Source organism: Haliotis rubra, unplaced genomic scaffold, assembly GCF_003918875.1.
Source record: "Haliotis rubra isolate DU_JTF1 unplaced genomic scaffold, ASM391887v1 Scf676, whole genome shotgun sequence".
NCBI classification, from domain to species: domain Eukaryota; kingdom Metazoa; phylum Mollusca; class Gastropoda; order Lepetellida; family Haliotidae; genus Haliotis; species Haliotis rubra.
The window spans coordinates 279,356-304,343 of NW_025767386.1; the positions used below are offsets into that span (position 1 = coordinate 279,356).

Sequence of the window (24,988 nt, forward strand, 5' to 3'; positions counted from 1 at the left end):
ACTGTTATATTGCCGGGCTTGTATACGTGTTATTAAGATTTTGCTTCACTATGTTGGTGGGATGTGCTGCTAAGATGGCGTAGGTGTTTCTAGGTGTTAATAGACTGTTGCACGTGGTACTAGGCTGCAGTACGTATTACGGTGATGTTGTAAGTGTTGCTAGGCTGTTATACGTGTTTCATGGCTGTTGTACGCGTTGCTAGGCTGGTGAACGTGTGGCGAAGCTGTTGTACGTGTTACTAGGCTGCAGTACGTGTTGCGAGGCTATTGTAGTGTTACAACGCTGTTGTACGTGTTGCTAAGCTTGTGCTGGTGTTACTACGCTGTTGTACATGTTGCTAGGATGTTGTATTTGTTGCTAGGCTTGTGCTCGTGTTGCGAGGCTGCTGTACGTGTCATGATGCTGTTGTACGTGTTACTAGGCTGTTGTACGTGTTGCGAGGCTGTTGTAAGTGTTACTAGGCTGCTGTACGTCTTGCGAGGATGGTGCAAGCGTTACTAGCCTGATGAATGTGTTGCGAGGCTGGTGCACATGTTACTAGGCTGATGAACGTGTTGCTTGGCTGTTGTGCGTATTGCTGGACAGTAGTACGTGTTGCTAGCGCTGATTACAAGGTCGGTGTGTGCTTGACCAGTTAGTCTATGTGTTGCGTAGGCTGTTGCTCGTATTGCGATGCCGATGTGCGCGTTGTTGAGTTTGTGTAGGCTTGGCTAGTCCTGTTTACGTGTGTTCGTGTATCATCTGAAAACCATTATCTAATTTATGGGGCGGTACAATGGTTGTGCTGGTCTAGAAGTTGTTGCTCTGTCTCTTCTGGTCGCTTGGTCGTTGCACTGGTAATGCTAGCTCCCAGGTGGTTCATAGGTTCATAGTGTTTTGTACTTGTTGCAGTGAATGCTCTAGTAGGGAGAATGTTAAACCAAATTTCAACAGCCTTTCTGCAGAAAGCAATGTTAGAGGAGATTGTAACTCCAACATAGAACTTTAAAATCGGTTTGTACATGTGTGACCATGGCAAATCGACCTTATCGTGCATGTAACGGTGCATTTTCTAAGGTCCCGTTGTACAACACAACCTTTGCGCCACGATAGTCGTAAGTGTATGTCAGAGAAGTCGAATTTCCACAGCGCCCTGCAGAAAGGGATCTCAGGGGAGTGTATAACTCCCAATGCATTAACCTAGACTTAAGATCGACGTTGCTCTGAGATCAATTTGCATTATGCGTCCATGATATACCCCGAGCATATAAGAAGTATTTGTAGATGTTGCTGTACCGCAATTGAATGTGTATGTTAAAATTCAGAAAATACTCTTCTTGGATCACCCAGGACACACTGTCATGGTGGTTCATATACCGGGATGATCGTCCCAGGTATACCTTTGCCAGGATATAAACGTACACATCAAGGAGACCCGTGAAGATCCGGGTTAAAATAGGTCTTCAGCAACCCATGCTTGCCACAAAAAGGCGACTGTGCTTATCGTAAGAGGCGATTTACGGGTTTGGGTGGTCAGGCTTGCTGACTTGGCTGACACATGTCATCGGTTCCCAATTGCGCAGATCGATGCCCATGCCGTTGACCACTGAATTGTCCTGTCCAGACTCGATTATTTACAGACCACCACCATATAGCTGAAATATTGCTGAGTGCGGCGCAAAACTAAACTCACTCACCAACTCACATATTAAGGAATCTGTGTCCAACCTCTATATGACTTATTGCACTCGTCACCCGTTTACCATTGCCACGGGTCTGCGATGACTAAATTCTCAGAGAATACACTGATGTGTTGGGCGTGATCATAACAAACCCACTGCTCACCAAACTTGGTTGTTTGGTTGCTTGTTTATCAACGCACTAAGCTATATTCCAGCTGAACGATGGGATGGACCAGATCACCTACGTGATCACCTTGGTAACACTGTTGGTTGTCAACGTTGATCCAGTGCTGTTAGGACCGTCAAAGTTGGCATAAAACCTGTAAAACGTCGGCATAAATCCTTGACGTCGGTATATCTACTCATGGCATAACACCGCTGGATTGCTTGATGTAGGGACAAGGAACAAATCTTACAAAATGTTTTGTCAATTATAAAGAGGTTAAATAATTTATTTTTAAAAAATGTACAAAATTTGATAAAAAAGCACCATCATACAAATGACTATAAATGTGAGACATTTGAATTTTATCTTGGCTATAGTCCATTCATTCAACATTAAGGTAAGCGAGAGACTAGCAAATTAGTCATTAAAATACATCTGCTGTATCATGATGACATTCCGTGACGTATATATATAACGTGTGCATGAGAGCAACATGATACAACGTGAAATATAAACACAATGTTCTGGTGAAGGTGACATCCATTCAGCTGTTTAATGACGGGTCGGAACTTGAAGTGGACCAGGAACTCAAATCATGGGAGGGTCCGCAACTCCTTAATCCGCTGCCCCTGGAAAAAGACCCAAACACAATCTAATGGCAACCCAAATTTATTTTCAGTACAAACAAAAAACATAAACTCCTTAGCCTCTTTAATCCCTCCCCTATTGAACAATACTGTATAGTTAAATGGTCCCGTCCACAAAGCGTTTGTAACGTTACGACCTGTCGTAGCTCTATCGTTAATCACAGACTTACGAATGTCGTAACGTTACGAACTGTCGTAGCTCTATCGTTAATCACAGACTTACGAATGTCGTAAAGTTACGAACGCCCTGTGGATCGGGACCCTGGCTGTTAATTGTGGGAAGGTGGGACAGACAGTTATATGTGATGCCCTTGAATCAAAACAGAAAATTGTCTCTTTTTTTAATTCTTGAAGATGAATTTATTTATTTTCACGAGTATGTTTCTTCACGGCTCAGTTGATGGAGCCATCACTCCTGTTAGTGCTGTACGTCAAGTACATATGCTACCACAATCCTGTCTACATCACCTGCATGGAAAACAGAAACAATCAGTATGGTCGCTCTCAGTATTGACACATAGGTGGATTGTTTTAATCAATACAAACTGAAAATGCATGCAATATATATACTGATGACGTTACTTTTCTACTTTACCCCACAAACCATTGATGCAAGTTTAACCCTTCATTTCCAACGGTTGCTAAAAACTGATGATATATGCAAACAATAGCAAGCAACTATAGTGTCCACTCTGGCAACAAACGACACCACGAAATTTTCTGCTGATCGAAAACTGAACTCGTCCTGTTGTTCACAGCTGTTCACCTCCTTACAGTGAGTGAGTGAGTTTGGTTTTATGCCGCTTTTAGCAATATTCCAGCAATATCACGGAGGGGCACACCAGAAATGAGCTTCACACAATGTACCCATGTGTGGATTCGAACCCGGGTCTTCGGCGTGACGAGCGAACGCTTTAACCACTAGGCTACCCCACCGCCCCTCACCTCCTTACCATGATTAGTAGGCGTATGCATGCTATTGCTATTATGACAACATGTAAGCAGAGTGCTAAAAGTTGCAAAGCCCAATTCTGAACAATTGTAATTTAAAAAAATAAATAAATTAATAATTCGACCTTATAACATTTTGTCAAATTATTTAAGGCGAAGGTGTCATTTTCAAATGGGTATATTTAACAAATTTCAACAATAAAATCAAACACTCTCTATTTTGAGAAATACAACAGTCAGTATTTGCATTGCTCAGGTGGCCGGTAAATTCACATTGAAAGAAGTTTGATGCACTTAGCAACTAGCTCTTATGACGAGTAGCTAGTGCCAAAGGGTTCGCTTTTCATTCGTAACTCCCAGGGTACAATGCGTGAAGCCAAATTCTGGTGTTTCCTGCCGTGATATTGCTGAAATATTGCTAAAAGCAGCGTAAACTCTTATTCCCTCCCCAGCCTGTCATGACAGCCTGTGCTGGCAATATGATACTGACAATCTCAATACCAAAAAGGTATTTTAACAGTCGGACGTATTTCGGACTTGTAGTCATGACGTTAGCAACCATGTTTATGTCAACAAAACTAGTTTCAAGCCTTGACATTAATGAACACGTGTTGTTTGTCTTCCGGGTAGTGTAGGAAATACATTTGAATGAACTTAGCACCAAACTACAAATTAAATTTGTTCTCCTTTAAAGTTCTCAGGTATTTTAAGGAAGAATAAATCAATATATTGCTTATAAAATTACTCTACTCATTTTATCAATTTGATATATTTGGAATTGAAAAACTGCATGAAAACGTGACTGACAACTTGATAGAATGTCAACTTTTATCAGACTACAGTTAACGTAATGTTCAACAGCATACATGAAATCTGTCCATATATACATTAAATAGACTGGAATACTGAAATCCTGTACATGTAAAATTCACTTTCTGCACATTTCGTTTTATTGTTGTGGTGTATATACTTCAGTGACTTTAAAGATCGTCCACTTCCGTTCACATACATTTTAGTTGTTATGTTATGTCATTAATAATTATAATAATTATAAACTGTACTCACCCTTGTGTCCGAGGAAAACAATGTTCAGTTATGGCAATTTTGTGCTTGTGTCGCGTCGTCTACTCGTCGGTCGGGCGCGGAAAAGCACAGCGCCTCCTGGGGATTTGCCAAATAAGAGTAGCGTCCCTTGAATAGTATATTTTCGCAGTGTGAACGAATGTTGTAACGAGACTGAGACTTTGCCAACGGTTGACCGACAAAAAAATGCTGTGGATATTCTTGTTGTCTATTTCCGTGACAAGTAATTATGTTTAGTTGTAATCATTATAAACTATGCCAGGAGGCAGTTGACGGTGGAACATACAACTCTATATTATATTTAAATGGTGACAGCGCTGAAAAACACGTTCAAGAGAATAACATCTGTAACATAACACGACATTAATTAGTGTAGACTTTTAAAGATATTGAAACTGATATCAGCTGTTTTATCACACATTAGCAGCCAATCACGACAATTAAAGTGGATAGATTCCTCCTGATAATATTGGTTAATATTGTATTTATACCATAAAGTTTTAACATTTAACACGGGTAATTCCTTCATTCGGACAATGAACCTAATTATCTAATCTGTAAGATCGTGATGGTTATTCCCGAAAGACCCCTGGGACTCTGGACACCATCGTTCATCTACCATATGTGAGCGAGTTAGTTGGGTTTTATGCCGCTTTTGTGTGTGTGTGTGTGTGTGTGTCTCTCTCTCTCTCTGTGTGTGTGTGTGTGTGTGAGAGAGAGAGAGAGAGAGCGAGAGAGAGTGAGAGAGAGAGAGAGAAAAAAAACACCGTTTACACACTGGTCGTAGCACCTGGTTTCTGTTCCTCAGAACGTTCACAGGTGATCGTGGAACGGTGCCTTTTTCCAGAAGGCGATTTTAACGCTATGGCTATGGTAACGTATGGCAGTTACCAGTTACGATCACCGAAACACCAAGACAGATCTGGGATGCCCTAGCCCACTGTTGGGCCTGAACATGTATGAGTATGACTCACCGCCGCTTTTAGCAATATCACAGCAATATCACGGCAGGGGACACTAGAAATGGGCTTCACACATTGTACCCGTGTGGGGAATCAAACCTAGGTCTATTGCCGGACGTGCGGACGCTTTAACCTTTTCATTATTTATGGAACGGACTCGCCTACTAGCCAACACCCATTTTAATCCCTACGGAGCAGAAAACCCTTCCCTTTAAAACATATGCTTCTGACCTGCCTCTTCTATCCATTTTCGCAACTATGGGAGTTGACACAACCACACAGCCATATTCAAAAGTTGTGGCTACCTGAAGGTGAGAAGAAGCTGAGAAAAATACAAGAACGAAAACACTTTACATCTTCATCCAGGTTTATGGATCAATTAGACGATACACCTGATCTGTCTTTGAATTTAGGAGAATAAGATTACTCCATCTGGTGAATGAAGGCTTTCCCAAGTCTCTATTGCTATTAGATTCAGTGTTGGTTTCCCCCAAAGCTACACCTTAATTAACTGTTGGTGGTTTTAACTTTCCACCTTTGTTCTGTCAGGTCCTTTGTTCTTTCTTCATACATGCTCTGTATGAAGGAGTGAGTGAGTTTAGTTTTACGCCGTTTTCATCAATATTCCAGCAATATCACGACGGGAGACACTGGAAATGGGTTACACACTTTGGACCCATGTGGAGAATCGAGCCCGGGTTCTCAACGTGACGAGCGGACGCTTTGATCCCTAGGCTACCCAACCGCCTCCTGGTGAATGAGTTAGCATATACTCCGACACTTTGTGTTCTCTATTATAAAGACGATGAGATCCATAACACCTTCCCCTGTGAAATAACGATGATTGCAAACACATTATGTCTTTATAAGGGCCACATAATTTTACATTGCATAGAAAATGCTGTTCTCACAGCTGAAGCACATGGGCCATTCAAACAAATGCGACAAAACAATTTTCATTTTCATTAACATATCTCTACCAAAACAGAAAGAATCAATTTTCTGTAACGATCAAGTGAAAATAATTCGCGGCAAGAATCAGGACTTGAACTGTATCTCTTGAAATGAGAAGCGTCTTGATCCGGGTTAGAATACATATATTGTGGAGTGGTTGCAGTTCAAAAACCGAAACGGTATGCTGATAATGCCATATGGTATTGTGTCAGCTATGTTCAGGTGACTACCACTGAGTGAATTAGTCTTTAAGAAGCGACAAACGGGATCGAAACCAGGCTTGCTGACATGGTTGACAAATCTCATCATGCCCCAATTGGGTTGATCGGTGCTCATGTTGATGATCATTGGATTGTCTGGTCCAGACTCGATTATGTACAGACCGCCGTCATGCAGCTGGAATATTGCTGAGTGCGGCGTAAAACAACAAACGAACAAAAACTCTCTTGAAATATCCTCACTGGGAAGCACTGCCAAGTGTTGTACGCACACACGTATCATACATGCGACAAATCCCTGGTATGCGTTTCCTGCCGACCATCTCCATACATGTACTTGCCAGACAAGCCCACCTTGTTCTGCTGACCATCGTGAAGCAGAGAAGTGTTTTCAGAGATGCTAGCCATGGTGCGGGCCTTTTTCATCTTCTGTCTCCTCTTGGCCTCCCTGATTCTGTGTTCGTCACGTTGCAGAGTCTGTATGGCCTCCCAGTCGTCGAGAGGTGTCAGGGTCGTGCCGGTGGCGGTTGCCCCAAACGACCACGAGGTCTTCGGCTGTGGCGCCGTATTTGAATGGAGCCCTGGCCAGGAAGTGGGCGAGTGTGGAGATGCGGTGGATGATCATCGCCAGGAACTGGATTGCCAGCAGAGTGCCGAATATGAACAGGAAACTCAGCCCTGGAATCAGATCGTTGTAGATTTTATACAGCATCGTGATCATTTACAGGTCAATATTCCCAACACAGTCTCTGCAGAGACACGATAATTTGTATAATCAGAGTTGGGTTGTAAATACCTGGTAGGTGTGCAAATATATACTATTCACACTTTGCTAAGGATCAAATCATGGATTCAACAGAAAGCTATTATGAGGGGTCTAGTTTGGTTTAAATATCTAAGATTCTTGTAAGCATGGATCCTAGGTTTCAGTATGGCATTGCATCTTGTGGATCCCATACCTGCTATTGACGGAGGTGGTGTTTATATTATTTGTCAGTGACTCCTTCCATGATTTGCAAAATGGTTGAAAACCATTTTATGGCTACTCATGTAGCAAGTGCATAAGGTTAGAATAAAGGGGCTGTCTGCACAAAGAGGGGTTATCATATTATTATTTATCCTAGACTAGGCCCGATTCTGAAAAAACAGGCTCAAATAAAAGACGTTGAGGCATTTTTTAGAAGGATTTGGTATCCAGGCTACTTTACATATTTAAATGGTGATGATCACAAAAAAATAAGATGCCAAGCTGAAAAAAGTGTTTTTGACCCCTTAAATTGAAAAACAAAATGGCCGCCAAAATCGCCTAAAATAGTGGTAGGTGTGCACAGTAATTTCGCTTATAACTGTATCTCTATTTTTAAATTTTGGAAACTTGACCTTATATGACATTTAAAGAATGCTGATCATGAATAAATAGGATTCCAAGCTGAAAAATGTTTTCGAACCTTTTAAAATTGAAAAACAAACTGGCCGCCATAGTCACCTCAAGCAGTGGTATGTTTGCATGGTATATCATCACCTGTGACAGTATATATGCTTTCTAATTTGTTTAAACCTGATTCATTTTGACATTTAATGGGTGCTCATCACGAAAAAAAGAGGATTCCCCACTGAAAAAATTGTTTATGAACCTCAAAACTGAAAAACAAAATGGCCGCCAAAATCGCCTAAAATATTGGTAGGTGTGCACAGTAATTTCGCTTATGACTGTATCTCTATTTTTCAAATTTTGGAAACTTGACCTTATATGACATTTAAAGAATGCTGATCATGAAAAAATAGGATTCCAAGCTGAAAAATGTTTTTGAACCTTTTAAAATTGAAAAACAAACTGGCCGCCATAGTCACCTCAAGCAGTGGTATGTTTGCATGGTATATCATCACCTGTGACAGTATATATGCTTTCTAATTTGTTTAAACCTGATTCATTTTGACATTTAATGGGTGCTCATCACGAAAAAAAGAGGATTCCCCACTGAAAAAAATGTTTATGAACCTCAAAACTGAAAAACAAAATGGCCGCCAATCACCTTTTCAGTGGACCAAAATACTGAATGCTTAGATTGGTATATGAAGTAATATAAATGACCACTGTACAATTAAAATGTTAATATTGTTGTCACCACAAGATATAGAACTGACTTTCATTAAAAAAATATATATATTATAAAATTATATCATCCCAAAATTATTTTTTAAATGTATTTTATCAATTATTAGTAAAAAGTTGTTAACTAAACACTTTAGTTGTTGCATAGTTCAGATAGTTAGCAACACATTATGAAACATTACTGAGCACAGTTGCAATTGTTGGGAATGTTTTTTAAAAGGGTGGTAATTTGACAATTCATAATAATGAACGGCCCCTTTACTTTTGATGGCTGCCTTTCTAAGACATGTCAAGTTGCTGGTGTAATTATTGTAATTTTTCCTCCTGTTACATTGTGTATCTTTTAAATAGTGTTTCTACTTTCAATAAATGGCAAATAAAAACAATAGAATGAATAATATACTGCATTTTCAGTTACAAAATGTAAGTGAACCCCTCATGTTCAAATCCTATTGACTGGAAGAAATGTATGTTTTGTCAAGTAGTTAACTTGAAACAACACCAGCATTCTCTATTACGTGATGACATTAAACACCAGGTCTGATGTTCTGGAAGCTTCTCGATTTGATCATCACTTGAATTGTAAACTTGCTGGTGTATGTGGCCTAATTGCTGCCGAGTCTAAATATCATATGCCCTGTCTTAGTTCCTTTAAAAGAAATACGTCAAAAAACCAAAATGCTCATGACTGTAACATAGACCCACCAATGGCATGGTTGACCTCTGAGTTTCGTTATGATAGATACACCATCTCACACTGGTGTTTGAGGTTGATGAACAAAGTGCCATCACTTGCATACCGGACAATGTCTACATGTTCCTTAAACATTTGTATGTTGACTTCATCCAGTAACGAAATCCAAAGATCTTGTTCAGTTGTTTCACAAAGCAGGACAAGTTACAAGCAGGTCATGCGACTTAGCACATCCATGGCAGGGTCAATGTTGAAAACAATGAATCACATGCTGGTTCTGTGATACCACTAAACCTCATACCAAACAGATTAGTTTTCTTCACATCAGACAATATTGATATCCTGGATGAAACCGTGGATGGAAAAAACACGTTCTGTGCAACACAAGTAGCAGGATGGCAGCGTGGACCGCCCCCTGGTGTGATTTTTTACACATTGAAACCATCAAAACTTAAGATATTCCAGATGTCATGTCAAAAGTACTTTCCAGTTGGTAAAGTTTACGAGAAACTGCCAGCACATTCTGTTGCATCGTTGTTGCCATTTCATGCACTTGCGGGCTGTGATCATACCAAGAGATCAGCCTGAAAGGTCTTTCTCAACTATCATCATCTCCCAAAGGATTTGGGTGCCGAAAACCTGAACCAAGACAAGACCAGATCCGCTGAAGAATTTGTGTGCAAGGTATATTGTGTTCATAATGTTCAAAGTGTGAACACAGTGTGTAGCATTTTGTTTGAGAAACCATCCACAACTGGAATCAGTAATAGACATGCCTCTGTCTGCCGACAGCAGTATGCAGACGACACTCAAATGAACAAGGTTTTCTCTCCCAAGGCTACAGATGCTCACGATGCAGTTTCACAGGTAGCTGGCTGCTGTGAGGATATAAAAGCTTGGATGTTTCAGAACAAGCTGAAGCTGAACGAGTCAAAGAGTGAATGTCTTCTCTTGGTTCTCAGCATAGAAGGGCTGAGGCAGGAATCCGCGAGTTCCACTTTGGAGACATTCTCCGGCCTCGTGAGGCTCCTCCCTACATATCTGATCTGATTAAAGCCTACACACCAGCAAGAACTCTACGCTTCCATTCCTAAACCCTGCTCCAAGTTCCCATGGTAAAAACATCCCGCAATGGGGAGAGAACATTTGCATATTCAGCCACTAAAGCCTGGAACTCTCTGCCCCAGTACCTGAAAGACTGTGAATCACTTTGTCATCGTTTAAGCCACAACCCAAAACCTTCCTGTTCAGACTTGCCTTCTCTTTTCTCATCTCCTCTTGGACATGTGCGCTTAGAGCATGTCCTGTGCATGGATTCAGCGCGTTACAAGCGTTATTCTAAGATCCCTAGCGGTTAGAACAATCGAAAGAAAATACATTATCAGACAATAAAGGTATAATTTTTTGATGACGTAACAATTGAATGACGTTATCCCGTCACTGCGCCATTCTAGTGTGCCTCCTCATAATCGAACCATTTTACATTACGTCACAATGTAAGCGACGTCACGACATAATGACAAACTGTGCACACATACCATTACTTTGGTGGCCATTTTGTTTATCAAATTTGAGGTCCAAAAAACATTTTTCAGCTTGGAATCCTATTTATTCATGATCAGTATTCTTTAAATGTCATAAATGGTCACGTTTCCGAAATTAAAAAAAAATAGAGATACAGTCATAAGCGAAAATACTTTGCACACCTACCTCTATTTTGGGCGATTTGGGCGGCCATTTCGTTTTTCAAATTTGATGGTCAAAAACACTTTTTTTCAGCTTGGCATCCTATTGTTTCGTGAACAGCACCCTTTAAATATGTAAAATAGCCTGGATACCAAATCCTACTAAAACATGCTTCTTGCATTACTTTTATCCACAATCGGTCTTAGTCTATTCGGTTTTAAATGGAAACAACTTCATATTATAAATCTACGTTTAAGTACAGATGTGAATATTTGTGATCCTTCTCAAAGTGTGAGTAGTAAATAGTACAGTGAGTACATTGTTTGTTGGCATGAACTAGCATAAAAAATTGAATCAGTTCAAGACCTGGAACTCTAATAGTGACTGAGTATAGTTTTACGCCACTTTTAACAATATTCCAGCACTATCACGGTGGAGGACACCAGGAAAGGGTTTCTCACATTGTACCAATGTGGGGAATCGAACCCGGTTCTTAGGCGTGAAATGCGAACGCATTAACCGTTCCGCTGCCCCATCGCCCATATAAAACAAATATTACCTGGAACTCCCACATATGCAGAGATGATTCAGCTTGAGATATATACGCAACAATACACCTGATGTATAAATCCAATTGCCCACTAGTGATATTGTGGACTCTACATGGCATTAACTCCACATAAATTGTACAGACAGAATAATTGTCATGCCAGGAGACACGATGCGTTGCCTGGCTCAGTCATTAACAGGAGTGCACGTAAATAAATGGAATATTGTTTGCTATGACTTACAAACACCAGTCCTTAACAAATCGTTTCATATACACTGCTAGAAAGCTAAAAACTCAACAACCATCTCAAGGATCACATTGGACTTTCCAATGGCGTTTAAACCACGTATAGAGTTTAGGTTGTACATACTTTGTTGGTTTGCACATAGTATAGTGAGAGTATATATATAGATGTGAAAAGGGTTGGTAAAGTCAAAACATTGATTGCACAGAAGTCTGGTTTCCTGCTGACTGGGTTCCGTCCTATTGCGCAACTTAGTACAATAACCAGTCCAGAAGTTTTAGACCAACTCATTTAACTGGATATACAAATATTAATCAGTATTATTTGATACATCTAATCACTTGTATATTGCAACACTACGCTCCTAATCCTTGCAAACACGTCGTACAGCGAGCTCTGACAAACGGAAATCGTGGAAATCTCAAAACGAGGCTCGGCCACTAGAAAGGTTTGGCGGTGTGGTACGAACTTCATCTTATATCAACCACATTGTACGTTACAAAAGTACACTGAATGAGCACAAAGAACACATAACAACTGTAACCAGTGAGCCAGATAAAGTGTGAATCATTGTACGACCTCGTCAATCAGGGGCAGTCTGTGACGTCTTAGTTAACGACATGCTGCCTAAACCTCGGCATAAAATAGAGAAATACGATTTGTTTAAACTTTAAAAGTAGAATTAATTTGTAAATACCATTTTCGTATCAAACATGGAATTGGAATTCAGTGTAACCAGAGTTGTTTGTAGTGTCTCTTTTCGCTTTCACACGAGTAAATTCGGATCGACTGGAAAGTAGGTCATTGTCTGAATTGGTGAGACCCATGTTTCGGTTTTTGTAGTATAGTGACAGTTGTGTAGTACATACCAAGTGGGTCTGCTCTAAAGATTAAAAGTTGTGTTCGTACGTTGCCGTTGTCGGTTTGCCCAAAGCGTTGTGAGAATTAAGTCGCACTTACTAAGTGGGTATTCTCAAGGGATAGTTGTAAATACCACGTGGGTTTGTTCGAAATATAGGGAGACTTAAGTAACACTTGTCAATGAGGTTTGCTCAAAGGATAGTCAGAGTTAAGTCGCACTTACCAAGTGGGTTCGCTCCAAGGACAATGGTTAAGTCGCACTTACAATGTGAGTGAGTGAGCTTAGTTTAACGCCGCACTCAGCAATATTCCAGCTATACGGCGGAGTTCTGTAAATAATCGAACATTGACCAGACAATCCAGTGATCAACAGCATGAGCACCGATCTACGCAACTGGGATACGATGAGATGTGTCAACCAAGTCAGCGAGCTTGACCACCCGATCCCGTCAGTTGCCTCTTACGACAAGCTTGGGTTACTGAAAAACAATTCTAAGCCGGATCTTCACGGCTACTTACCAACTGGGTTTGCTTTGAGTATAGTGATAATTAAGTCGCACTTACCAAGTGGGTTAGCTCCAAGGATAGTGAGATTTCCTTTAGAAGCTAAGGTTGTAATGAGTATTATCCACAACGAGTTGCTGACCGCCAGAATCATGAGCCACGAGTTCCTCAGATCGCTCAGTCTCGCTATGAAGAAAAATGAAGCAATTGAACCAAGCAATTGTTTTATCATGTGCGTTTTATGCTCGCCGCGTCCCACCTCCACCACGCCTGAAAGCAATGAAAACACGTACACAGCCAAGCAGGGTATGCAGGTGGGGTTGCATGGGCTTATCCGGTTGAATTTAGATTTCAACAAAATAATAGTTGATAAATATAGTTTAAAGCAGCGACGTAAGGCTCCTTTTTGGCTTTACACAAAAACTCGGCAATTAATGATTACCCCCAAAGATCTTCATTGGCCATTTAGAACATCTCCAGTGTGTCTTTTTCCTTCTTTACACATTTTGGAATCAAACAATTATCCCCTCAATGGTCAAATTTCTGGTTTGGGAAATACCGGAAATCTGTGGATAGATTAGGTAGGACTATATGAGCTTATCCAGTTGATTTTATATTGGATAACCGGATGGTCTGAAGAGAAGCGTATTTTGTAGCACAATGTTAGATAATCCTGAGAGGTGGTTATATGCTCTTGATTGCAGGGAACATTGTTTAACAAAAGCATCTTTTGAATGTAAGCAAGCAATGCGAGGCGTAACACAGATAAGATAATTCAGTTAATAGGAGAAAGAGAGCGAAGGTTGCATTAGAGCTGACGAAGAGTTGGTGTCTCATGAGGATAGTATATTGGTTCGTGGGATACAACCAGTCAAATAATTTTGGGGACGTTCAAGTTAGATTAGCAAAGGAACAGCTGAGCCATGTACCGCACTCATAATAGGTTCTGAAAAGGAGACACGATTTTTTACCTGTAAGAGATTCGATTTAAAATAGACCGTAGTCTTATAGCTTGACTATTTCTGAGTGTGGCGCTAAACAACAGATTGTCACGTCATGAAGAAATGAAATGGATGTAAAGCTCGATCTTAAGTTAATCCCCTATTCAACAATATTCCAGCAATATGGTAGCGATCAGAAGCGATTAAGGTATTCAACTATTTGCCTCATATGGTATTCAAAGGTTTCTTGGGTCCTATTCATATCTGGAATCAGAGCTAGGTGCATGGAATGTAGCTATGGAGTTTGTACCTTTCAGCTCTCCTTCAATACCAAACGCCTTATTGCCTGGTTTCAGTGAATCCTCAATCAGCCGTATCCAGAAGTCATACTCTCCAACGTTCGACCTCTTCAGCAGGTGCTTGGGAGACCTGTCCACACGTGCTTTCATCACTATGGCCGCCTTCTCAGCTGCAACAGTACAGAAACAGACTCATCATGTCCATGGTTTGTGTGACATCTGTGTCCTTCACAGCAGTGAGTGAGTGAGTTCAGTTTTACGCCACACTCAGCATTATTCCAGCTATATGGCAGCGATTTGTAAATAATCGTGTCTGGACCAGACATTCCAGTGATCAACAGCATGAGCATCGATCTGCGCAATTGGGAACGGATGACATGTGTCAACCAAATCAGCGAGCTTGACCACCCGACACCATAAGTGGCCTCTTACGACAAGCATACGTCCTAAACATACTTTAGGAGCTTATAATGAATAAAAACCTAATTTTCTGTATTGTGTGAGTAGATTTAAACTTTATTCTGTCACAAAAGTGTATGAACCATAATATCGAGGACACTATTTTCATATCCATAATTAACATATTTTTCCTATCGACGATATTTTCGATTATCGATATTTTTGCCAGCCCCGCTACAGTGTATTTAGACACCTCTGCAACGACGGTAATAGAAACGGAAATTAATATACAGGACAGCTTTGTCTTCACTGGACAAGTTTGCTCGCTGGTACCTATATATAAGTAATTCTTGTCAGGCAATTACAACAAAAGCTACTCTCAGGATATCCTAATATTATTTCTAGCCCGTGGAAGATACTGAGGTGTAATATCTACATGGCAACAATACACTAGTATAATACCGCAAGACGTATGATGTCATAATGATTTACAGTTATGACGTCACAATGCTAATACCTCTGTCACAATGGTATTAGACATTGCTTTGTGGAAAGCTATGGAATCCTGGAAGGGACACTGTCGCGTTGTCGCCCTCTCAAATACAAGCAAAATGAGGCACAATTAACCAAAGCGCGAAAATGCGACAACGCGACATTTCGGCCATTTGTCGCATTGTCGAGATGTCGCATGCCGCGTTTTGAATAATATTTTTCTATTCCTCTAAAGGGCGACAAAATATGTCTCATGTGTCGCGTTGTCACATTGTCACCCTATCTAAGATGTGTAAAAAAAGCCTTTAAACTGACTAAAACGTGACACGCGACAATGCGACAATGCAACATTTTCATAAAATGGTTAACTTTGGCTAACTTTGCCTCATTTTGCCTTGTTTTTGAGGGAGTGACAACGCGACAATGCAACAACGCGACAATGTCCCTTCTCGGATTCCATAGAAAGCTGAGAGTCATCACACTGTAGGCAGTTTCTATCAATTAATGTTGGAGAATAATAAACAGAATACTAAACTCGCTTCTGTTTTATTAAACTCGTGACAGATTTTGATACCAAATCATTAACTCGTTGAATAAAAATAGTATTTACACAGAAGGTCGTTTAGTATCCTCTATATATGTGTGAGCAAAACGACTATTCCACTACAATTTTACACACCTTGATGTGGCCTGTCATGAGACTGTCATGAGACTGTCATGAAACTGTCACGACACTGAACACAAGCCCCCTCACATATTTATCTAGGACTCAATGTATTCAAGGCACCCTACGTTCTGGAATATAGGTTCATCGGTCCCGTAACACTGATCTTACCTACATTAACCTACTGAGCAAGTGTGGCGTCAAACTCACCTTCAGTTGGTTCCCTCAACTTCCGTATGGCGTACAGGAGCCGTTTGATGTGACCTGCAGTGAAGAACAGGCCATGCAATAATGACTGTCTACAACATGCTGACTCTCTAACTCAATGACATTTTAAACAGATGCATCCTCTGTGCATTGATAACCTATAAATGTGTTTCTTCAAGACATAACACGGACACCATCACGATGACAATGTCACCGACATGCTAGGTAATGATGTGTGCGTGCGTCTACGTGTGTGTGCTTGTGTTCGTGCGTGCTTGAGTGAGTGAGTGAGTTAGGGTGTGTATGTATGTGACCGTAACTGTATTTCCAATAGGATTTTTATATATTCTGAGTTCTCGAACAATGTCTTAAGTCGGTTCCAAATATGTCATTGCTTCTATAAAATTACAGTTTGTATAACTGTAAAATCTTACCAGCCTTGGTGATTTTCAGCTCCCTCTCAATCTCCTTCCTCCCAAAGCCCTTCAGCACACTCAGGTCCATAGGCCTCTTGATCTGGTTCTTCTTGAAGTTCCGCTCGTACTCTAAGAGACCAATACTTTCCAGCCATTCCTTCACGCTGCCCTAGAACAAACACAGAACAGCAAGTGAGAGAGCTTTAGGCTTTCGCCTCTTGGAGCTTTGTTTTAACTTGGAAGAAAGTTGGATGAACTCCTTAAAAAAGGTATGTTGAAGGCGATTATGTTAAATCCCGTGCACATGGGTGCACTAGGGCCTCAAAAAGATTCCGGGTTCGGTTGCTAAGTGGACCTTGTGGTTGTATCTCATATACTGTCCTATACCTTGGCTCATAATATCAATCACTGGATTGTCTTCGGCCCTGGATCATGATAATATTGAAGGCTTTTCAAGAGCGCAGAAAGGAACTTCAAGACATGGTGTAACTGTTACCCAAAGGACATTCAACATTTAGATTTGCACATGTCTATTTCACCTGTAATACTGACAGATACGCACACTGGTATTTGGATAGGGTCAGTGAGGTAGCCCAAATGTTAAAGCTTTCGCTTTTCATGCCGAAAGCCCGGGTTCGATTCCCCACAATGCGTCAAGCACAATTCGGGTGTCCCCTGCCGTGACTGATAACAGCGGTGTAAATCCCATCTCATTCACTGGCATTTGTTTATGTGTGAGTCCTACTTACCGGAACGTTGTACTCAATCTCAAAGTCAGGCAGCAACTCGATCATGTGAAGCAGGTTCTGAAGAGTCCCTTGTCCCTTGATGCCGATGTTCTTTAATTCCTTCTCAGTCATGCCGGTGATGAAGAGGGTGTTGTCAAACCCATGCTTTTTGAATATTGCGCCGTATGCCTGAATGACCCACACAAACAAAATGTACTCAATCACTTCGACTCCGCGTCAGTGGTTTCAAGACATTTTAGCACTCTCTGAAATTGTGCAAAAGTAATATCTATTATGATATTTGATCTGACCTGAGAACCTCTTATGAACGTCCCTGGAGCATGCATCAATGTGGTCAGTGTTCATCCTGGCGCGGTAGGTTACCGTAATTCATTACAGACGTTCTGGTTTCATGTTGAGTGTGATGGGGGTACCTACTGGCAAACAAGGATGAGTTGTGCACCGACCTGGCAATCGACCTGTATTAGCATGCATGAGTGCCGCCCACTGGCGCTTGCCATTGTTAGCGAAGGGGCCCCAGGTTGTCCACGATCAAGTGTAGTGCGATGGGTGAAGCAAAGTGCAAGGCGTATCCAGCTACGCGCCGAATCAGTTTCATCGTCATGTAATGCACGTGCACAAGCCTACATCTGCTCTCCTATTCACAAACCAGATGGGTTTACTCATTGCCGTGCACGGCCTACTTGTCGTAAACGCGTTCTCTGCTCCGGTCTAACTTACCCTTGTTTGCCAGTATATGTGAATTTGTGTTCATATTCAAACGCAGAATTAATGGTACCAATATGTAAATGTTAGTTCATGTTCTCATACTAGATTTCGGGGGCTGGGACGAGAGTGCTGGGATTAGGGAGCTTCAACGTACAGTATGTATTATCTCGCTGGTTTCGGGGGCTGAGACGAGAGTGCTGGGATTAGGGAGCTTCAACGTAAAGTATGTATTATCACGCTGGTTTCGGGGGCTGGGACGAGAGTGCTGGGATTAGGGAGCTTCAACGTACAGTATGTATTATCTCGCTGGTTTCGGGGCTGAGACGAGAGTGCTGGGATTAGGGAGCTTCAACGTAAAGTATGTATTATCACGCTGGTTTCGGGGGCTGGGACGAGAGTGCTGGGATTAGGGAGCTTCAACGTAAAGTATGTATTATCACGCTGGTTTCGGGGGCTGGGACGAGTGCTGGGATTAGGAGCTTCAACGTAAAGTATGTATTATCACGCTGGTTTCGGGGCTGGGACGAGAGTGCTGGGATTAGGAGCTTCAACGTAAAGTATGTATTATCACGCTGGTTTCGGGGGCTGGGACGAGAGTGCTGGAATTAGGGAGCTTCAACGTACAATATGTATTATCACATTGGTTTCGGGGGCTGGGACGAGAGTGCTGGGATTAGGGAGGTTCAACGTAAAGTATGTATTATCACGCTGGTTTCGGGGGCTGAGACGAGAGTGCTGGGATTAGGGAGCTTCAGCGTAAAGTATGTATTATCACGCGCTGGTTTCGGGGGCTGAGACGAGAGTGCTGGGATTATTAGGGAGCTTCAACGTAAAGTATGTATTATCACGCTGGTTTCGGGGGCTGGGACGAGAGTGCTGGGATTAGGGAGCTTCAACGTAAAGTATGTATTATCACGCTGGTTTCGGGGGCTGGGACGAGAGTGCTGGGATTATGGAGCTTCAACGTAAAGTATGTATTATCACGCTGGTTTCGGGGCTGGGACGAGAGGGCTGGGATTAGGGAGCTTCAACGTAAAGTATGTATTATCACGCTGGTTTCGGGGGCTGGGACGAGAGGGCTGGGATTAGGGAGCTTCAACGTAAAGTATGTATTATCACGCTGGTTTCGGGGGCTGAGACGAGAGTGCTGGGATTAGGGAGCTTCAACGTACAGTATGTATTATCACGCTGGTTTCGGGGGCTGGGACGAGAGTGCTGGGATTAGGGAGCTTCAACGTAAAGTATGTATTATCACGCTGGTTTCGGGGCTGGGACGAGTGCTGGGATTAGGGAGCTTCAACGTAAAGTATGTATTATCACGTTGGTTTCGGGGCTAGGACGAGAGTGCTGGGATTAGGAGCTTCAACGTAAAGTATGTATTATCACGCTGGTTTCGGGGCTGGGACGAGAGTGCTGGGATTAGGGAGCTTCAACCTACAGTATGTATTATCACGCTGGTTTCGGGGGCTGGGACGAGAGTGCTGGGATTAGGGAGCTTCAACGTAAAGTATGTATTATCTCGCTGGTTTCGGGGGCTGGGACGAGAGTGCTGGGATTAGGGAGCTTCAACGTAAAGTATGTATTATCACGCTGGGTTTCGGGGCTGGGACGAGAGTGCTGGGATTAGGGAGCTTCAACGTAAAGTATGTATTATCTCGCTGGTTTCGGGGGCTGGGACGAGAGTGCTGGGATTAGGGAGCTTCAACGTAAAGTATGTATTATCACGCTGGTTTCGGGGGCTGGGACGAGAGTGCTGGGATTAGGGAGCTTCAACGTAAAGTATGTATTATCACACTGGTTTGGATTAGGGGCTGTGGTGGTGCAGCTTTTTGTATCCTCAGACAGGGTTTGCAGAGGCGGACCCTCTATCCGATTGTTGTTGTTTCTGGTCTTACCCTGAGTTCAGGAGGCAGCCATTCGTCCACAGGTACAGGCACATAGTGGTCCAGATCCTCGTCCTCATCCTCGGGATGCCTGTAGTCCACAATAGAATCTGGAAGTATAAGCCGGTAAAAAAGATGCGTTAATCTAGCAGAAAAACTCCAATTTTCATATTCAAGAAGTAGAGTCATCGAGCTGTAGCACAATGGTTAACGACGAGTGAGGAACCAATGGAACCAAGCTGAAGGGTGAGTGAGTGAGTTTGGTTTTACACCGCTTTTAACAATGCTCCAGCAATATCACACCGGGAAACACCAGAAATGGGTTTCAGGCATGTGGGAAATCGAACCAGGGTTTTCAGCGTGACGACTGAATTCTTTAACCAGTCGGCCACTACACCTCTCCACAATGCTGATGAACCCATCCATCCACTTGTAGACTCACAGTGATCCCTATAAATTGGTGCACTCAAGGAACGAAACTTTTCAATGCTATTACACATAGTGATCCTTATACAACTGAAACCGGTATTCGGCAGCAGTGTTTGTGAATGTTAAGTGAATAAAATAAACAGTGAGTGGAATTTCTCAGCCTACTGAACTTCCGGATTACTTTCTTGTGTAAACAATTTGAGAAGTTCTGTAAAATAAAGTGTTATTTTTATTTAATTGTCATTATTTAAAGTCAAAGATGATCCTAGGCCTTCAGTAAGTAAGACTATCAATATCTTCGTTGTATTTTGAAATAAATCGGAATGAATTTGGCTTGTCGGAATGGCGGAATCGACATGCATTTTTCGGGTTTATTCCGATAAATTCGGGAGGGTTTGCATCTCTGGTTTACAGGTCACCGAGAACAAAAGAGCTAAAAGACATGGATTAGTACCTCCTCCGTCATCAAACACAAAGTCGTGGCTGTCGGGGTAAGCTGATATTCTAAGGTCTTCACTTGACATCCGTCTATAAGTGAGGGGTGCGTCGGGGGTGTGCTCAACTGGTTTGTCCCGAGGTGGGCAGCAACTACAAAACATACAGATCTATAAACGTAAATACAGCCACATATGTACCCGTCCGATATACTCCAATATAGACTGCAGCATAGAAAAATACTTTCAAATTTATAGTTTATTTACAATTATAAAGACAAAGAGTTAATTCTCTAGAATAGAAAAAGAATGGATTTTACTTCTTTTTTTCCTTTTTCTTTTTTGTGTGTGTGTGTGTGTGTGTGTGGGGGGGGGGGGGTTCATGAAGGCTTTTGGGCATAATTCATTTCCCCGGCTAACAAGTAGTTGTGCTTTCACTTGCAACATGTCCGTGAGAGCAGAACTAGATTTGTTGAGTTAGGAGAAACAGGTTATTGTATTGTTGTCAGGTATACCTATATACCTGCTTGACAACGATACCAGAATCTGTATCATCGCATTACCTGAATAAAGAAGTTGTTCATCCATAAAGTTTGTGCTTATCTGACTCTCTAACTTCTCAAAATGACACTCAAAGAAGTAGTTTTGTTGGGAATAGTATTGTTGTTATTTGTGTATTTTCATTGCCGTTGTTGTTTTGCTTGTTTGGTGGCTTTTTTGGTACGTTTGTTGTTTGGGTATATTTTCGGTTTGTTTTTCTCTTTTTCCCCCCTGTTTTTTGTTTTGTTTTGTTTTGTTGTTTTTGTTTTGTTGTTTGTTTTGTTGTTGTTTTTTGGGGGTTGTTTGTTGTTTGTTTGGGTGTTTTTGTTTTTGGTTTTTGTTGTTGTTTTGGGGGTGCTTTTTAACAGTTCAATTTATATATATCCAAACGAGTCGTTGCACGATTTCTTTTTATCGAACCACACTCAGGTACAGTAATCATTTCAACTTTACCGCGATATTCTAATTAGTGTGTCATGTGACCAAACTGTTTTCTTTTCTGTGAGCATACACGGTTATAAACTCGTACAGATATCAAAATGTTTGCATCCCCAGTTATCGTAGGTTTTCGACCTGGAGATATAGGGCAAGGATGTGGATATTGTTTTTCACCTTTCAGTATGTTTTTGTTTTCTCATTGGACGTTAACCTTTTCATTCATGATTTTTATCACAAGATGCATATTCATCCAAAATGATACAGGTTAAAATCATCTGCAATACCTTCATTAAATTATGTAATATGTGACGAGTGTGCTGGCCGCATGAACCTGTGGGCATGGAGCTCTGCATCAATACATGTTTAGTTCATTCTGCATTATGTACTTACAAGAATATATTTTCCAGCAATTGTCTCACTTTGGTGTACCAAGGCTCGCTTTTTACTGACGTCTCAGCTGTCTTTTCCTCGCGGGTTCCTGTGAACAAGGAAACAGTTGTTTTACGACGCGCCTAGTAATACTGCAGCAATATGGCGAGGCCTGTAATAATCTAGTAAGGCAAGATAATCCAGTGATCGATTTGTGGTTAACGTTGTTTTACGACGCACCAAATAATACTGCAGCAACATGGGGAGGCCTGTATTAATCGAGTCAGGCGAGAAAATCTAGTGATCGATTTGTGTTTAACGATCCACTTTCTCAGTGTATATGTTCGACACATCAGACCTATCAAAATCAAGTATTTTCATGGAAGATTTTAATACGACTTCTTCATCTCATATCGGGTCAGTGAAGCCCATTACTGCTGTCCCCCGCCGTGATGTTCCGGGAATATTGCTAAAAGCGGCGTACAAACACACTCACTCATTCGCTCATCGCAGGTCAGCGTCTATGAATCAAAACCCCAAGTAATTCAGGCCTTTACAAGGTTGTATAAAGTATTGATGAATTATAACACACACTCGTCGTATCTGGCATAGTCAAGGCACCTTACTTCCGCATCAGGGGCAGTGAGGTAGCCTAGAGGTTAAAGCGTTCGCTCGTCACGTCGAAGACCCGGGTTTTATTCCTAATTTGGGTGCAATGTGTGAAGCCCATTTCAGGTGTCCCCCGCCGTGATGATGTGGGAACTCCCACATTCAGCAACGTTTTACCTTCTGGACCAACAATGTAATACCCTTGAGGACAATAGAGGAGTTTCTGGTCCAGATTCGATTATTTACTGGCTGTCGCCATACAGCTGGAAAATTGCTGAGTGAGGCGTTAAACAAAAAACCAACCAACCAACCACCCTTTACATATGCTACCTACCCCAGCTCCTGTCGGTGATGTTGCACAAGCTGTAGATCACGAGTATGAGGTACCCGGACGGAAGACACAGGAGATACCAGAGAGAGTTGATGAGGCAGTAGAACTCCCTGGGATGCAGCAAACCAGCAAGGATATAAATACCAGCCATTGTCGCGAAGTAAATCGTCGTCACAGACACGGGGAAGTCGATACTGACGTCTAGAACAAAGCATTATTTGACCATGAAGACATGTCTCTGATGACATATTTGGAAATACCTGCTTCGTGTGTTTTGTTTGCTTGTTTGTTGCTACACAAGAGGTTATGATATTCAATAGGTTACCAACCTGTTCTGACCTCAGAGACCCGTGAAGGTCCCGGGTTAGAATTGGTCTTCAGTAACCCATGCTTTTGTAAAAGGCGACTATGCTTGTCATAAGAGGCGACTAACGGGATCGGGTGGTCAGGCTCGCTGACATGTCATCGTTCCCAATTGCGCAGATCGATGCTCATGCTGTTGATCACTGGATTGTCTGGTCGAGACTCGATTATTTACAGACCGCCGCCATATAGCTGGAATATTGCTGAGTGCGGCGTAAAACTAAACTCACTCACTCTGAGCTCAGAAATCGTTTGTTTGTTTTGTTTGTTTGTTTGTTGTTTAACGCGACACTCAGCAATATTCCAGCTATATTTGCAGTGGTCTGTAAATAATCGAGTCTGGACCAGATAATCCAATGATCAACAGCATAAGCATCGATCTACGCAGTTAGGATGCGATGACATGTGTTAACCAGGTCAGCGAGCCTGACCACCTGATCCAGTTAGTCGCCTCTTACGACAAGCATGGGTTGGTGACGATAAATTATAACCGCATCTTTACGGGTTGCTTTAAGTGTCACTAAATGTACTCCTTTACAACCCATGTTCTTTGGCCAGTCTTTCGTGACATGTGCACAGTATGAGGTAATGATCATGTCAAGAGGGTGATCCCTGCCACTTTCCTTGATTGTGTTAATTATATCTCAGTACACGGCGATTAAACGTACAGTTAATCGTGTATCTTTAATCAAAACCATATATATCAGTACTGTTTGTGACCTGATGGCCTGACCGGGTTGACGGTAGTGCTGCCGTTCGTATCGTGTTTTTCAGTGGGTCTCTCCAGGTCGTCCACAATCTGCTGGGCCGTCCCCACAAATGCAGCTGTCATGACAACAGCGTAGAAGAAAGTCAGCAACTTTGCAATCTGTAATGCACGAACCATGACTAATAGTTGACCAGTATTAGGATTAAACAGACATATGCATTTGTTTTCAGTCGCGATTAACCTGATAATAAAAAGATTAAACAGACAGATGTACTTTGTTTTCACTCCAGATTAATTTGATAATAACAAGATTATACAAAGAGATGTACTTTGTTTCCATTCCAAGTTAATTTGCCAATAACAAGACTAAACAGAGAGATGCTTTCGACACCGATGGATCTGATAACTATAACAGTGGTATACCAGCATCTGAGTCTTGTCTGATGTGTAGAGACAGGTGAGTGCAAAGGCCACACATATAAGCAGCTGAATGATGACTGACGCCACAGAGTCGACGCCCCAGCCATAGGTCAAACCACCTAAAAAACAAACGTCACCAATAGAGCATTAATTACACCTGGTTGCATTTCTTTTTTTCCCCATCGTTTGAAACTTCCATCTTCCATCTTTTCCAACCTTAACGAACATTCAAAGGTAAAGTGCGTATCAAAATGTATAGTTATTGTTGTAAATGTATTAGCAACATATACATG

General features: G+C 41.7%; 1 protein-coding gene across 1 annotated transcript in view; it reads right to left on the reverse strand.

The window, feature by feature from the left end:
- Positions 1 to 2,089: 2,089 nt before the first annotated feature.
- Positions 2,090 to 24,988, reverse strand: part of LOC124257841 — a 47,446-nt gene continuing 24,547 nt past the window's right edge. The window contains 15 exon segments of the mRNA XM_046691989.1: positions 2,090 to 2,457; positions 5,703 to 5,776; positions 6,998 to 7,195; positions 7,197 to 7,321; positions 13,356 to 13,481; positions 14,547 to 14,705; positions 16,301 to 16,354; positions 16,732 to 16,882; positions 17,463 to 17,630; positions 20,066 to 20,163; positions 20,937 to 21,070; positions 22,285 to 22,372; positions 23,207 to 23,404; positions 24,287 to 24,434; positions 24,699 to 24,814. Of these exon segments, the coding sequence (XP_046547945.1) occupies positions 2,373 to 2,457; positions 5,703 to 5,776; positions 6,998 to 7,195; positions 7,197 to 7,321; positions 13,356 to 13,481; positions 14,547 to 14,705; positions 16,301 to 16,354; positions 16,732 to 16,882; positions 17,463 to 17,630; positions 20,066 to 20,163; positions 20,937 to 21,070; positions 22,285 to 22,372; positions 23,207 to 23,404; positions 24,287 to 24,434; positions 24,699 to 24,814 (1,922 nt within the window). The 3' untranslated portion in view covers positions 2,090 to 2,372.